Raw genomic sequence first — 16,882 nt, 5'->3', positions numbered from 1 at the left:
GAAGTCCTAACCCTCAGTACCTCAGAATGTGACTTTATTTGGAAATAGGGTCTTCACAGATGTGATTAAATTAAAATAGGGTCATTAGGGTAGGCCCTTATAGAATATGACTGGGTCCTCATAAAATGAGGAAATTGGGGGCTGGCCCCGTGGCCGAGTGGTTGAGTTCGCACACTCTGCTGCAGCGGCCCAGGGTTTTGCCGGTTTGAATCCTGGGCGCAGACATGGCACTGCTCATCAGGCTATGCTGAGGCAGCATCCCACATGCCACAACTAGAAGGACCCACAACTAAAAATGCACAACTATATACCAGGGGACTTTGGGAGAAAAAGGAAAAATAAAATCTTTTAAAAAAAAATGAGGAAATTGGGACACAGACAGGCAGAGTGAAGACAATGTGAAGAGACTGAGAGAGAGTGCCATGTGAAGCAGAAGGCAAAGACAGGGTGACGCATCCTCAAGCTGAGGAATGCCAAAGACCGCCAGCAAACCACCAGAGGCTGGGAGACAGGCATGGAACAGACTCTTCCTCAGAGCCCTCAGAAGGAACCAACCCTGAGGACACCTTGATCTTTGACTTCTAGGCCCCAGAACACTGAGACAGTGAATTTCTGTCATTTAAGCCATCCAGTTTGTGGTACTTTGTTACAGCAACTCATGCAAACTGTTACAGCAGTTAATGGAAACCAATACATTCCTGCAACAAATTACTGCAAACTCAGTGGCATAAAACAACACAAATTTATTCTCTTACAGTTCTGTGGGTCAGAAGTCTGACAGGTCTCACTGAAGGTGGTCGTTACTTTCTGAGGACTTTCGGGAAAAGTCCGCTTCCTCGTCTTTTCCGGCTTCTAGAGGCTGCCTGCTTTATTTGGCTCCTGGCCTTCTTTCCCCATTGTCAAAGCCAAAGAGGGGTTGAGTGAGTCTTTCTCACATTGTATTATTCCAACCCTACTTTAATCGCCCCATCTCCTTCTCTGATCTCTTCTGCCTCCTTCTTCCACTTTGTAAGGACTCTTGTGATTATACTGGGTCTACTCACATAACCCTGAATAATCTCCCCATCTCAAGGTCCTTAACTTAATCCCATCTACAAAGTCCCTTTTGCCATGTAAGGTAGCAAATTCACAAATCCCAGGGATTAGAATGTGGATATCTTTGGGGCACCATTACTCTGCCTCCCATACATCATAAAGTTGAATATGAGCCTACCTTGCAACTCAGCAATTCTAGTTCTAGATGCACACATACACCAGGAGACAATTACAAGAATTTTCACAGCAGCATTGTACCCAATAGCAAAAAAATGAAAACTACCCAAGAGTCTATGAACAGTAGAATGGACACATAGTTTTACTATGGTCATACAATGAAATACTATATAGCATTGAAAAAATGAACCAGAACTATCCACATCAATATGAATGAATCTCAGAAAATGTCAAGCAAAAAGAAAACTACAGAATAATTCATATAGCATCATTCTATATTCTTAAGGTTCAAAAGCAGGCAACATTAACAACATATTATTTCAACTATTAAGAATACATTCATGGGACTTATAAAGATAAGCAAGGGAATGAATAGAAAAAAAATCAGGATAGATGTGTTGCCTCTGGAGCAGAGAGAAGGGGATGCAAAAGACAAAGGAAATAAGCGGTGAGTACGTGATTTTTTTTCTTTTCTTCCTTAAACCATATAAAAACATACATATATACATTCTTTTATGTATGGTATTCCTAAGATACAAATTTAAATGCTAACTATAAATTTTTTAAATATGCTGTCTGCAAGTTGTATGCAGTGTAAGGAAGAAGTAGCCAAATAATGTACTCTAGCTGATGAAGAAGAGAAAATCTATAAAGATAAGATACCTGCTAGGTAAATAAATATTGGAGGGAAAGTTCTAGGTTGTAAAAGAGAAAGACAGTGGGAAATATACTCCTCTGCCCCAAGTTCTAAAAACAGGCTTCTAACAATCACTTAAATAAACATGGGTCAGCTTGTAAATAACCCAATGTTACAAACTGTCAGGAACTACCCACAGACAGAACCCAGCTCTCCTACTAAAGTTTTGTTTGGCTAACATAGTTGCTCAGATTGTTCTGTTTAAACTGAATGCTCTTAGGCAAAGTAGGTAATAGCCAGTTCATTTCCATCCCTCTTACCCTCCCCTCCTTCCTCAACATATAACATAAATGTGTTATGTGGCTGGCCTCTGAAGGCACTTAAGTTTGAGACCAGCTGCATCCTGAGAAGTCACTCTGCAGTAACCACATCAGGTACCAAGTTTATCTTCAACGTCATTGTGAACTACGTGATTTCAAGAGCCCCTCCTATCTCTCTCCTACCACTACTTTCAAACTCCTCTAACCAGCGTCAATCACTTATATAATGGGAGATAGATGGCAAAATTAAGCACAGTTTTGGGAAACTATGACTGCAGGTACCTATGCTCTTTATGGAAAGTATAGGTAGACTAGGGGTCAAGACCTGTAACCCAATCTCTCAGCACAACCTAGAGACAATACTTTTATCTCTCTGGAGTTGAATTTCTTTCCCTTCTATAAAATGAGCAGATTTCAATTAGATAAAGTCTAAATCTCTTCTATCTCTTCTATATCTGTACAAATATATTTATGTTGAAATAAACTTTTTCAGCAAGTATAGACTCTTCCTGCCTTGGATGGGGTATAGGAAGGCAGGAGAAAGTGCTAGGGAAACAGGCTGACTCGGTAACTGAAAGGGAAAAAGGAAAGAATCTCTGCTACTGAAGAGGATAAAAAGTCTGAAGACAATGAAAACAAACTTTATAGTTTTACTTATTGTTGGCCCTATATAACTTCCACTCAGTGTGGGAAAACAAACTACAGAGGTGTTACTATTTCATGCAATATAAAGAAAATATTCTATCACACATTATCACTGCTTCACATAATACATCAATTTTCATTTTTAAATATGGCCAACCCTGCTATAATGAAGTTTTTTCTCAGCTTATACACTAATTTGAGTATGACTGTACTGCCCAAAGATTTCTTAATTTTATTTGTTCCTTAAAGGAGATTTCAGCCAGTGTGAATGGTAAAAGCAAAAGAAAAAGAAACCTTTAAGTCAATAACAACGAGCAGTCCTCAAATAGCCAGACCCAAGGATGGATGTGAGGAGGGGGTGCTCCATTAAGTCCCAGATGGCTTTTTTAAAAACAAAACAAAACAAAAAAGGCTAAGAGTCCGTCAACTTTGCAACAAGGGTCAAGAGCGTGAACTTTATCCTGTGGACACTGAAAAGCCATGGGAGATTTTTAAACATCGAATGACTTGATCAAATCTGTTTTTGAAAGATAACTCTGATGGCAGAGTACATACAATATTTATAGAATACAGCATAAAATTATTACATAAGCTGATATTTTACTATAAAATATTAACATGAAGTTAGACTAAAACAGTAACTTACTAAAACTATAAAATAAATTTCACAAATACCACAGGACTCAAAGAAATTCACAGTGGGGTACGCCTTGCAAATTCCTTAAGGGGGTAAATGATCACTAACTTTAAAATCTTTTTTAGAAACCTTCCTACTACATGTGTATACCTTTCTCAAATAAAATTAAGACTTTAAATAATATTTATGGGCTTTAAGGCCACAGAATTTTTAAATATTTACCTAACCATTTAGAAAGCACTTAGCATTTTCGGTATAGAAAAATACCTCACATACTAACTTACACTTTTCAAAACTTCGTATTTACCTAGTCTATCACATACAAAATGGTCTGGTTGAAAAGCTGAAAACTACATTGTAGAATATACAACTAAAATGGCATAAAAATGTAATTTGTTCAATTCTGGTCAAAGCTTCTAATCAGCTGTTTGTTTGTTTTTTAAGCTTCCCATTTGTTTCAGTTGACTCCTGGCAAACATACTACAAATTTAGTGCTTCTTTCCATTAACCCACCAAGGCAGAATACAGTCAGCAACTAGATTTAAACTTTAAATCTCTAAATGCTTTGCTAAAAACAACAAAAAACCCTTAGTTAAGAACTGACACATACATAGCACTTACATCAAACACTATAAAGCTAATTATGAAAATCAAGTGTTTTACAAACATATGCCATTACTTTTCAACACAGTACCTAACATTACATCCCAAAAGTCAAAAATTACTTTAAATCTACTGTCACACAATTAAAAACATTTATACTGATGTGAGTTTTCAATTGTTTTTCAAGGATGTTAGTAAAAACATTTAAATTCTTAAGGAAATGAAAGTATAATAATTTTCTTATCGATCCAAAATGAATCCACATATACTTTTTAAAAGTTCTCTACTCAAAAAATACAGAATATTTGTTCATTTTTCCCAATTATTACACTTTGGAAAACATAGTTTAGCAGTATCAACGTTCAACATTTAAATAAAACTTCAAGAACTACTAATTTGTGACATCTTATATATACTTTTATTTATACCTTACAAAAAGTATAAACTAAAAGAAAGAAATTCTAGAATTGGGACGTATTACAGAATTCATCTTCTGGGATCCGCTGCTTTGAGGGGCTGCTGAGTCTCAGCTTCACTGACTTTTCCAAGATTACATGGTAGAGCCAAGACTCTCCCCTTAATCCTCTGCCTATGAACCCAGGACATTTTCCCCTATGTCAGGTTCTATCCACAATCTTTTTGTCTTCCTTCCCTTTCTGAAACAAGAAAGTGACTTTACAATTGTCATATACAAAATTTAGCACTTTGAAAATGAGAAAATCTTTTGATCCTTTACTTCCATAAAAATACTGGTTTCCTCTTAATTTCTTTAACATAATATACACACAAACGAAACCACAGAGCCAAAGTTAAACTTCAGGAACAAGCATAAGTAAAAATTCTTATTACAATCTCTACTAACTTAAAAATATCTAGTAATTTCTAGTAATGCCAAAGTAGTATTATTTCACGACGCTGAACATTAAGAACCATGTATAAACCCTTGAACTATTAGCATATATTTTAAGCCCCCAAATAAGTTCGTATTCATAGCAAAATGTGAATAAGAGTTTTCTGCACTAAGACAATATGCCCTTTTTAAAAAGCACAAATTGTATTTTCCTCTCATACAAATACAAATATGCTACCTAGCATAACACTGCACCTAGTTAAAAATTGAAAGAGGTTGTTGTGATGGAAAGAGCACCAGACTAGGATTAAGAAGACCAGGAATTTTCAATTTACCAGAGACGAGCCATAATTGACCACACCAACAGATTACAATTAGAATACGTTAAAGTGTAATGCTGTTAAATTCAGGAAAATTATCTACAAATGTTATGAGACTATGCTAAAACACTTTTCCAGTGTTAAAAAATGCATTCTATTCACATATAGTCAAACGTCAAATGCTATGCCATGCTATGAAAACAGCTGCTATTATTTTGCTCTCCAGTGAATCTTCTCACAACAGTGTTTCTCCTGATACACACTTAACTAAGCATTGTCTATTAGCACTGGCAGTAAACTGAGAAAACAAAAGGCACATTTTTTAAACAATTTTTTCAAGAATTTGGCCAATAACTACAGACCACAGAAGCAGCCTCTGAAAACTTTTCAAGAAGCAAAGTGTAGTCTCATCAGAACACCACAGATCAGTGTTAAACATGTCATAAAATCAAGGTAGCAGCTTGTAGATTATTTTGAAGAGAGCATCAGATGTAACAAGAACAAGAAACTTTTGTTTCAAATATACTGAGTCCCAGTGTAAAATACGTCATTAATCAAAAAGTCTGAAAACCAATGATATAGACCCCTACTCTTCTACTTAAACAAAACTTCTACACTCATCTTTTAGTTACTTAGAACACAGCACTGAAAACTGAAAAATCTAGCTTCAAATCCCAGCACTGCCACTTACAAGATGTGTGAAGTTGGGTAACCTCTATAAGCCTCAATTTGCTCATCTCTAAATTGAGGTTAATGTCACCTACTATATACCAGGCTCTTGTGAGGATGTGAGACAATATATGTAAGTGTTTTACACTTAGCAAATGCTCAGTGAATAGCAGCTATACTTGCTGAGCTTCTTGGTGATGTAGAACAGGTGAGATTTCCCTAGGCTACATAAAGATAGAAGCTTGTTCCCTGATGAAGATCTCAATTTCTTAAAAACAAAAACATGTACACCTACAGGGAAAAAAAAAATTGGAAATGCTTTTCGCTTCTTTCCAGACAGTACTAAACTTAAGGGTTAAATTCTTACAACATTTTCCTAACTGTGCAACAAATATACACGACCATGAGTTAGTTTGTAAATGATTATATTAGCCTATCCTGCTGAAATTTGGGAGGAAATCTCTTAAAAATTATTTCCAACTATTATAATACTAACATATATATATATAACATATATATAATATTCCAACTATTCCAATTATTTCTTTTCATCTAAACTAACAAGTCTAAGTTCCAAAGCTCATCACTGTTCACTATAAGATCTCAAATTCCTTCTCTTATCAACAATAATAAAACCACACTGATTAAAATTCACATAGTGTATGTGTATACATATATTCACTCATTCTAATGGCTGTATGTTATCTTTGGAGAAACATCACCACTACAAGAGCAACAGATAAATGGCACCAAAAAGATATACATCAGAGTATGCCACAGTGGGAGTAATCAAGCTATTAAACCGCAAATAATTCACTTCAGTCTTCTAAGAACTCATCTACTGCATAAACAAAGTCTTTAAGAAGTACAATATTATTAGACTGCTATTTCATTTCTATCCAAAAATAAAAGGTGCTTCTGCATTTTAAAAAAATCTTCCTGTATTTTAGGAGTTCCTTCCAGAGTAAAACTTTTTTTTCCACCCTGGAAGTTAACATGCTTTCAAATACGCTAATTCAACTGGCAGAACTGAAGGGAGAAAACCGCAGCGCTTCCTTAGCAAACCTCGCTTTCTGGTAACATACCTGTTCTCTGGAAATGCAAGGCAACGAAGGTCTCCTGAACATTTTGGAGCTGCCATAGTAACTGGCCGAAGTTTCTCCGAACGACACGCAGCTGGACCTCCTCCGGGGTCTGATCACAGGCACTTTTTCCTCCGCGGTGCTGGACAGCCGAGGATGATGAGGCGCTTCCCTGATTTGAAAGAAGTGATCCAACCCCAAGGCCAGCAGGCAGCCGGTGCCGCCCGCCAGGCAGGAGAGCAGCGGCCTGAGGGCTGAGGGCAGCGCCCCGAGGCTGGTGAAGGAGACCCACCAGACGCAGCTGGAGAAGAGCAGCACCAGGATGCTGTGCCGGAGCCGCAGCGGGCGCGCGAGCGTCAGCAAGCCCACGCAGCCCAGCACCCAGAGCAACCTGCCCGCCACCGCCGGGGGCGTGTGCGGGGCCGGGGCCCCCGCCTCTCCGGGCCCCCAGGACCACGACCAGCACTGCCACACCAAGAAGTCCCCCAGGTAACAGCAGGCGGGCAGCGCCAGCAGCCACCAGGCGCCGCCGCCGCCGCCCGGGCCCGGGCCCGGGCCGGGGCCGCGCTTGGTCCGGGTCAGGAAGCAGGTGAGGAAGAAGAAGGCACAGGCGATGCTGAAGAGGGGGCTGAGGCTGAGCGAGCAGACGCTCAGCAGGGTCCGCAGCCGGGCGGCGCCGGCAGCCCAGCCCTCGAGCCCCGAGCCGAGCAGCAGGGCGAGGACAAAGGCGGCCAGGGCGCCCAGCGAGAGGCGCGCCCGGGAGAAGGGGGAGCGGCGCCGCGGCTGCAGGGGGGAGGCCGGCGGCGGCAGCAGCAGCTCCACGTTGCAGAGGCGGCAGAGGTGGAAGAAGAAGCCGCGCGGGGGGTCCTGCCGCAGGGGGCTCACGCAGCTCTTCACGTAGCCGTTCCTCAGGCTCTCGGGGGGCGAGCCGGCCCTGTCCGGCGGCGGCGGGCACCGCATGGCTTTCGCGTCTCGCTCGTCCCTCCTCATGGCCCGGACCGGGGTGGCCGCGGGCTCGGCTCGGCCCGCTCGCGCTCCCTCGCCCCTCGCCGCCGCTTTCGGGGCGCCCCCGTGTCCCAGCACGTCAGGGCTGTGCCCGCCGCCGCGGCCCGGGGTCCCCGCCGCGCGGGCGGAGGAGCGGCGGGCTCCGCGACATGCCGGCTGAGGACAGGGGCGGCAGGGGCTTCTCTCCGGGACCGCTTCGGCCGCCCCCTCCTTTTCCCTCGGACACCTCTCGGGACGGGAGACGCGGCGTCGCCTGCCTGCTCCCGCGGGCTGCAACAGTTACCTCACGGCCCCAGCCTGGTCCGTTGGGCGCGCGAGCGGCGGGCGGGCGGCGCTCCTCCCTCGCGGCTGCCCCGGCCGGGCGCGCGCCCCGCCCGCCGCCCGCGCGCCCGCGCCCCGTCCCGCTGCAGCCGGCGCCGCAGCCCGCCCGCCCCAGCCGGGACCCCGGCGACCGAGCGCGCCCGGGCGGGGAGAGCGCGGCGCGAGGGCGGCCGGGGTCCTCTCCGGATGGGAGGGGCCAAGCCCGCCGTCTGGGACCCCGGGCGCTCAGGTTCCCTTTGGGAGTAAGTCACAGACACCCAGCCAGGCTTTGACAGGGCATCGCTGGGGTCTTGGGGAAAGAGGGTGTTTGCGGTCCCCAAGGGGAGTGCGTAGTAGGGAAGATGAGCGGCAGGTCCTGCCTCTAACCTCCTCCCGGTTCAAGGTGGGCCCTTGGACTATCCGAGCCGAGCTGTGATCTGGTAAGGGCGGCAACCACCATGGGCATGGCGAAGAAACCCTAATCGCTGTGTGTCTGTCCTCAAAGCGACGTGGATCCTTGGGCCACACAGCAGGCCCAGGATCTTTGCAGTGGTTCTTAGGAAGGAGCGTGCACGTGGAGTGCTCTCTGGGAGCATCCAACGAGTTTGTCCTCCTCGAGAACCATCTTCACAGGCGGGGAACTAACAGGCCATCCTCTGCTTCACACCCTTGCCATACGCACCCACTGGTTCACGCCCGTATCCCCCTCAACAAGCATAGAAAATCTGCAGTGCAAAGTTCTTCCCACATTGAAGGCTTTTCCGCCGTAACAGCGTGTTCTGGAGAGGGCGTATGGGAGGATTAGGAGTCCCCTCCAAGACCATTGCCCAGTTTGGATCAGTTCGCCTTGAAAGAAGCCAAATAAGATACTATCTGTGAATTACTGGTGAAACTAGCAACTTGTAGGAAAGACTGACTTGAAAGCGGGAAGAACTTTGCTGAACCAAAGGAACTGCTCTGGAATCTCACCAATCATAACTGCCTTAGAGAGTGAACTGTGTTTCCCTCCACCGAAACTCTCCCTTCAACCTCCTGACAGGCCTGCATTTCTCAAAGAGCTAATTCCACATTTTTCCAGGGAGATGAGAAACCTTACTGTGTGGTAAATCCCACAAACAGGCCCATTTTTCACCAATTAATCTCTGCCCACAGCCATGACCTAAAACAGACCATTTTCGTAGATGGTCATAGTTCACATACATAGCAGAAATCACTGAGAAGTTAGCACAAGAATTTGACCAAGATGAAAAAAAAAAAAAACAGAATTCCCATTCCTTTTCTGTCTCTTAGATAAAGGAAAAAAATATTTAATAGAGTTTTCAAATTGATTACTCAAATGCCCTAAAAGGTAAAAATCCATGGGGTCTTATTTCCACCATGACAACTGAAATTTTTTGAAAAGGCCCATTTCAATAGAACTCAGCAAATACATTTTTTAAATGATATGCATAGAATTCATCACTACTGGTCAAAGATTAAAGTAGGAATGGATACATTTTGAGCTTGTACAGAAGAGCAAGACAAAGCTAGCACCAACATTACTGAAATGTCCATTACAAATTCTCATGGGAAATAATAAAGTGATTTGAAAGTTAGAGCAAATTCAGATTAAAGTTGTTGTTGCTTTTAAACCTTGGGTTGTCATCTGAGGTAGGATGGGCATAGTAATGGAAATAGTAGTGGACTGAAAATCCACGTCATAGGTTCTAGTCCTGGCCCAGACATTCATGCCCTGGCATTAACCAAGTCGCATAACTTTTACAGGCCTCGTTCTTCTCAATTGGAAAATGAAGCTATTTAATTTTGATGACCTTTAAAGTCCCTTCCAGTCTTAAAAAGCTATGATTTTGAATGCCAAAAATATACAGGCATCTTTAGGATCCATGTTTCAGATTGCCAAGTGCAACCATTGAATTGTTTGTACCAACAAACTAAAGAAAACTTGCAGTGTTTACAAATAAAAATAAAAGAATTTGTATCCAAGGACTGTTATCTAGAAAATAAAATTCAAAACCCCCTTCATACTTTGCAGTTCTCCGTTAGCCTTTTATCTGTCTTCCCAGGTCTTTATGAGGCTAAAAGCCCAACTGTTTCAATAACCTATAGTTGGAGTGCATCCTTCTGAACACCAACCCCGGCACCTGAGAGGATTCTAAGATAAAATGTAAGGACGTGACCAAAGACCATCAGTTTACTTAACTAAAAATATGCACAAAAAGAATGAGCTAGCTATGTTTATAGCAACTCCCTTCTCTGTTTACAACTTTGTCAAAGATTATTAGTAGGCCACATTTCTTAGCTTTCAAATTATTTAATTATTCTTTTGCCAGATTTAAACAACGAACAGAATTACTAAGATCTTGTCTTTAGGTTTGAGAATGTATGACCTTTATTTGTTGTGAAAAAAAGACCTAAAGTCACAGCGTACCGTTGACTTTTCTCAGCACTTTCTGTCCCAGCCTCATTTTACCTGACCTTGCCTTCTCTCACATCTTGACCTATGCCCTCTCCACTAGAAGTATGCTCCCAGTTTGATGATCCATAACATGGGATCCTTGTGCCTGCCAACTAATCATTCTGGTGCAGTGCAACCCTCTGTGTATTCCTCTGTTCTAATAATGGAGTTCTTGCCCTCAAACTCCAAAGACCCATTTTTTTCATGTGCCCCAGTTTGTGGGATGAGAATTTTGTTTTATTCTCCATTTTAGGTACCCACACCAATAAGCTGCCAGTGCCCCCAATTAACTATGGAAGAACTAAAACGCTGCTTAGGTCTTTCCAGTCTCAGGGTCAAAAGCTCTGCCCCTAAACAATAGTCTAGTGGCTAAGGACCCCATTGGCAGATTTAAATGCCTGCCCACCTCTCTAGTTTTACAAGAAGCAGTTGAGATGTTCCATTACTGGACTCAGCCCAATGTTAGAACACTCGCTTCATCTGGGACCTCTGGTGCTCACCATTGCTGGATGGGAAATTGCCCTCTGCATTCCCTTGTTCTCTCCTTGAACCTTCATCCTCAGAGAAGCCGAAGTAACAAATGGGCCTCATGTTGGGTCTCAGCTGCCCCTCCCCACTTACCCTGTCTTCTAGTGAGTGTAACTCCCCATCCTTATACCTTGTACTTTCAACCTATTTTTAAGAAGATAGGATTATTTCCTAACTCTAAAATCCAAATGTAAAGAAAATCCATTTCTAGTGCAGTATTCCCGGAAATTCCCTTCCAAAATTAAATATTTTTAAATGGATCTTAGCAGCCAAACCTATTGGTGACTCTATTAAAGTTATTATCATGGAATACATGATACATGGAATACGTGATCTGTCCAGTCATTATCACTGACCCATGATCAGGCGACTTCTCAGCATGATTTATGGAGCAGCCTCTAAAGATTTGCTAAGAGCAGTTGAAAACCAGGAAATAGTGGTCACCAGTTCTTTAAGAGCTTCTTATTACTGTTTCCCTTCTGCATGGTCACCTCTCAACAATGATTTTGAAATATTTTTCAAAATAAATGTTATGCAAATAAAAACAAACTGCTCTTATTGAAGTGGAGGTGTCAGGGCTCAGAAGCTGACAACTCAGCAGGTCTCTGCCCCTCCTACTCAGACCTGAAGCCCCTCTTTGGAACCCTTGGGTTCAAAAAAAACAAAAAAAGAAAAGAAAAATTTAAACCTCTGAAATAGACCATTAAAAAAAATGGATTTGAATCAGATGTGGGAAAATGCTTAGAACTCAGTGCTTTTTCTAAAATGTAATTTTTCAAAATTCAGTAATAAAGCAGCCCTGATTTCTCAGGGACAATGATATAAAACAGTCTGACAAATTTTAAATATCAAAGAACCTTTCAGGAATAGCCAGTAAATTAACTAGTATCATTGAGAATCCAATTCCTAAAACTAGAGCCGTTCCTTAAGATACATGAAAACCTTAAAAAGTTTTGAAAGAATTAACATTTACAAACTTACGTTGGAAAATAAAAACAGACTGACTTTTCTCTGGTATAGAAAGGATCATTCTGTTTTCAATATGTGGTGGCAACTGTGTTGCTTAAGTATGTTAACAATACCTATTTTCCTTCCAGCAAATACTCATCTCAGAATCTGAACCTCACTTTGACTCACTACTTAGTTCATCTCAACAAGTACAAATCTTCCTCCACTTACAGTGGGGTTACATCCCGATAAACGCATCTTAAGTTGAAAATATCCTTTAAGTCAAAAATGCCTTTAATACACCTAACCTACTGAACATCGTAGCTTAGCCTAGCCTACCTTAAACATGCTCAGAACACTTACATTAGCCTATGGTTGGGCAAAATCATCTAACACAAAGCCTATTTTATAATAAAGTGTTGAATATTTCATGTAATTTATTGAATACTGTACTGAAAGTGAAAAACAGAATGGTTCTAAGTGTATCAGTTGCTTACCCCCTTGATGGCGTGGCTGACCGGGAGGGCCCGTTAGCACTGCCCAGCATCACGAGAGAGGATTGTACTGTGTATCACCAACCTGGGAAAAGATCAAAATTCAAAGTACAGTTTATACTGAATGCATATCACTTTCACCCCATCGTAAAGTGGAAAAATCATAAGTCGACCCATCATAAGTCAGGGACCATGTGTGTTTATTGAGTGCCCACAATATGCGGAGCACTGTGCTAGGTGCCATTTAGAACATTAAAAAACTATGAAGTTCTAGGCCAGCCTGAACAGTTAAGTTCACACGTTCTGCTTTGGCGGCCTGGGGTTCCCTGGTTCGGATCCCCAGTGTGGACCTACACACTGCTTGTCAAGCTATGCTGTGGCAGGCGTCCCACATATAAAGTAGAGGAAGATGGGCATGGATGTTAGCTCAGCAAAAAGAGGAGGATTGGCAGCAAATGTTATCTTCCTTTAAAAAAAAGAAAACTATAAAGTTCTTTAGAAGCTTCCTCAAGATACAGTTTTATGTGGGAGATAGGACCTGTGCACATAGACTGTTAAAGAGAACGAGAGAATATATGATGAAAACTGTTGGGAACAGTGCTTCAGAACTGTTAAGGAAGAAGAGAATCATTGTTTTCCAGAGTCTCTCCACTGTGTGGTTGTCTCAGCTTGTTTTCACGATTTGTTTCTCCTTCTCTACCAGTTACAGTTCTCTCCCTGGTGTCTGGATGGCTGTCTTCCCTCCTTCATCTCTATATTTAATTCCCTCACTTCTGTTACTTCCTCTGCTCTCCTGTGTACCACTCCCCTCCACCAACATTTAATCTCTCTCCTTTAATGAATGCATGCATTCATTCAACATTTATTAAGAGCCTGGCATTGTGCTGGGCACTGTGCTAGCTGACAAGGATACAATGATGAAAGATGTGGTTCCTGTTCTTAAAGGCTCATAGTGGAAACTAGAGAAGTGAAAAGACTACTAGAGCCCAGTGTAACAGGAGCTGTGACGTAGAGGTAAGTAAGCTCAGTGTACTCTGGGAGCTCAGAGAAGAGACACCTAACCCAGACCAGGGCAGGAGTATTGGGTGAGGAGTAATGCTCTTGGGGAATCAGAGAAAGAGATTTCTGGGCTCGGTATTGAAAGATGAATAAAAAGCACCTAAATTAAGTAGGGAGAAAAGATAATCTAAGCAAAGGAATCAAGCAAGTGCAAAAATCTGGGAGAATGCAACCATGGTGCATTTGGATAATTTCAAGTATCCAATGGCTGGAGTGTAAGGTATGAGGAGGCCAGAGAGAGTATGTGGCCCTAATATGAAACTGGAGTTTATTGTTGCTATCTGTTATATAAAGGTTCATTTTATGTTATCATATTTGTTTATTTTCCTGGCTACCTCTTCGGTATACTCTTCAAACACAACAATTCTGTCTTATGCAGGCTTAATTCAATCTTCATGCCGTGCCTAGCACAGTACTCATTAATGCTCAAAAGTTTTTTTAGTGTGTTTGTATTTCTCAAAAGAAGTTTAATGTCAGATTTTTTAGTTGTATGTCCTTCAATTTTTTTCCCTCTACTGGTCAATGAATTTTAATTGAAACTCTTAATAAATGATTCAATACAAAAATGATTCCATACTGTTATTGAAAAATATTTTTCTTAACACACATTTGCACAAAACCAGTAAAAGAACCCTTTCTCTGGATTTACAAAAAACATTATACATATAGTTATGTTTGATTTAATTGCCAACATAAAATCAATGTTTAAGAGATGTGTGGTTGAATTTTTTTTTTAATTCAAGTGATGGTACCTGAATTTCTTTTGCTATGAAAGAGTATATTCTACTACTTTAAAATTTTTCTCTTTTCTATTTCTAGTTTTCAGAGCTACAACTGTATCTGTGACACAAATCCACTATACTTTAAACACAAAATAACTGGTAAAAGTATTAAATCTATAACTATTAATCTGAAATTTCCTGGATGTTTTTTGTATTAAACCTAAAACCTGAACCTTGAACAATAAACAGCAATGCAAACTCTTTCCAAGTTTTCCTGTTCCCTCCTTAGACAAGCAGTAGTTTCTTCAGCTCTGGCTATTCCAGCAGATCTGAAGGATCACAGCCACGACGGTGGCAGCCTACCGTTGACACTGAACTTGTGGTTAATTGTGGAGTTCTGCCACAAAACCACCTCACTACCACAAGCTGGATTCTTGCCCAGGAGAGTGACAAACTGCCAGGCCAAGCAATATACAGGAGGCAGCAAGAGCAAACTGCCTTTTACCCCAGACAGCAGTCGTTTCTGGATTCCAAAGGGAGCCAGCAGCAGGGCACACCAGAGAAAAACTGAAAAGTATGTCTTCTCCCTTAAACCCACTTAACATGTATTCACGTTATTTTGCAAAAAGATTCATCCAATTCCATCTAGCATCAGCAATAAATATGAGACTATTCTTTTCGATAGTAAATTTTTTTAAATGATCATTGGGATTGGAAATAAAATTACAGTTATATTACTGTTCATTACTAAGTGAACCACCTACATGTGATCATTGCAAATAATGTGTCTTTGTGTGTGATACTAAGCTGCACATAGCAGCACAGCAGCTCTGGGAACTTTATTTGAAAGGCAGGGCAGCATGCTGTGAAGGAAGGAAACTAGCAACAGTCAGGTCTAGTTACCACTTTGTAGCTGCATGACCTTGGAGGTCACTTAATGTCTCATGTTACCTACCTCATCTATGAAATGGGGATAACAATGTCCACTGCATAGGGTCATGTTATGGATTAAATTAAATTAATATTTAAAATGATTAGCAATGACTAGAGGCCAGCATAGTAGTTAAGTTGCCATGCTCAACTTTGGTGGCCCAGGGTTCTCAGGTTCGGAAGATAACATTTGCTGCCAATCCTCCTCTTTTTGCTGAGGAAGACTGGCCCTGAGCTAACATCCATGCCCATCTTCCTCTACTTTATATGTGGGACGCCTGCCACAGCATGGCTTGACATGGCTTGTAAGTTTTCTTACATCCTACCCTCTTCCTTACCCTTCCTCATCCCTTCCAGACTTTCCAGGATTCTATCAATTCTGAATTTTTCCAAGGAGATCACCAGATTGTATCATCTGTTCAATTTGTTTTCAAGGTTTGCTTTCAATGTTATTTTGTTCAACTAAATCTGTCTTCCTAACTATGCAATCAAATAAATGTTAGCAGCTCTCTTTCATCACAAGGCAAATGCAACAGGGATTTTAATACTTTATTCTAGTTGTGTACTATAAATGCAAAAACAATTTAATACATTAATTTTTAAAGGAATGACTACATATTATAATTTTGTGGGCCTACATATCTTAGATCTCATTCTGCTGAAAAGATGTGGATTTAAAGCCTGTATGTGGTAACATGGAGAAACAGAAAAAAAATCAAACCTTAACAACCAATGTCATCCATAATAGCATTAAACATCGTGAAGACAAGAAAACATTTGTTTGCAAAAGTTTATTCATTCATTCAGCATGTGCCAAGCATTGCCCTATATACTAAAAGTACAACTATGAATAAGATATTGTCCCTGCCCTCAGTTTGGTAGAGGAGAAAATATGTAAACAAGTGCAGCACAGGATGAAATGCTCTAATATGCCTCTTACCAAGTACAGTAGTGGGACGAATAGAAGTTCACAAAGAGATGCTAGCCTCGGTATTAAAGAATAAATAGGGCTTTCCCAGGTAGACAAGGAGAAGGGAGAGCATTCCCGACAGAGAGCAGTATGTGCAAAGACGTGGAGGCGTGAAACAGCATGGGCATTTCTGGAACTGTAACCAGGTTGGTATGATTTGGGATGGAGGGAAGATGGGCATGGGAGAAATGAGGCTGGGTAGATGGGTGAAAGTCAAATCATGGGAAGCCCTATAGGCTATCCTGAGAAGCCAGGGATTTATTCTGTGAGTGATAAAGAACTGTTAAAGGTTTTGAAGCAGGAAACAGGCATCATCAATTTTTTTTTTTTTTTTGGCATGCCCAATTTTAATTGTGCATTTCAGATCTCAGTGCTGGTACTGCATGAAGAATAGTTTGGAAGAATCTGAGACCAAAGCCAGGGAAATCCCCTAAGAAACCACTATAATAGGCCAAATGAAAGATAAAGTCTGTAAGACAATGGGAATAAATTTGGA

General features: G+C 41.3%; 1 protein-coding gene across 3 annotated transcripts in view; it reads right to left on the bottom strand.

Annotated features, from left to right (window-relative positions):
• PDE3B (phosphodiesterase 3B) overlaps positions 1-8,274 on the bottom strand; it is a 184,412-nt gene extending 176,138 nt beyond the window's left edge. For 2 of the 3 annotated variants that reach the window (XR_011541637.1, XM_070626410.1), the window contains exon 1: positions 6,979-8,108. Coding sequence is in view for 2 of the 3 variants with exons in the window: in XM_070626410.1 (XP_070482511.1) it covers positions 6,979-7,965 (987 nt within the window). In the remaining variant the exon portion in view is untranslated. Of the gene's footprint in view, positions 1-6,978 lie in introns of all 3 variants that reach the window. The other variant, XM_008530690.2, reaches the window with a different exon arrangement.
• Positions 8,275-16,882: the final 8,608 nt, after the last annotated feature.

The sequence above is a fragment of the Equus przewalskii genome, chromosome 6 (genome assembly GCF_037783145.1).
Source record: "Equus przewalskii isolate Varuska chromosome 6, EquPr2, whole genome shotgun sequence".
NCBI classification, from domain to species: Eukaryota; Metazoa; Chordata; class Mammalia; order Perissodactyla; family Equidae; genus Equus; species Equus przewalskii.
The sequence above is the reverse complement of the archived record's forward strand: the minus strand, read 5'-3'. Positions and strand labels throughout refer to the sequence as shown.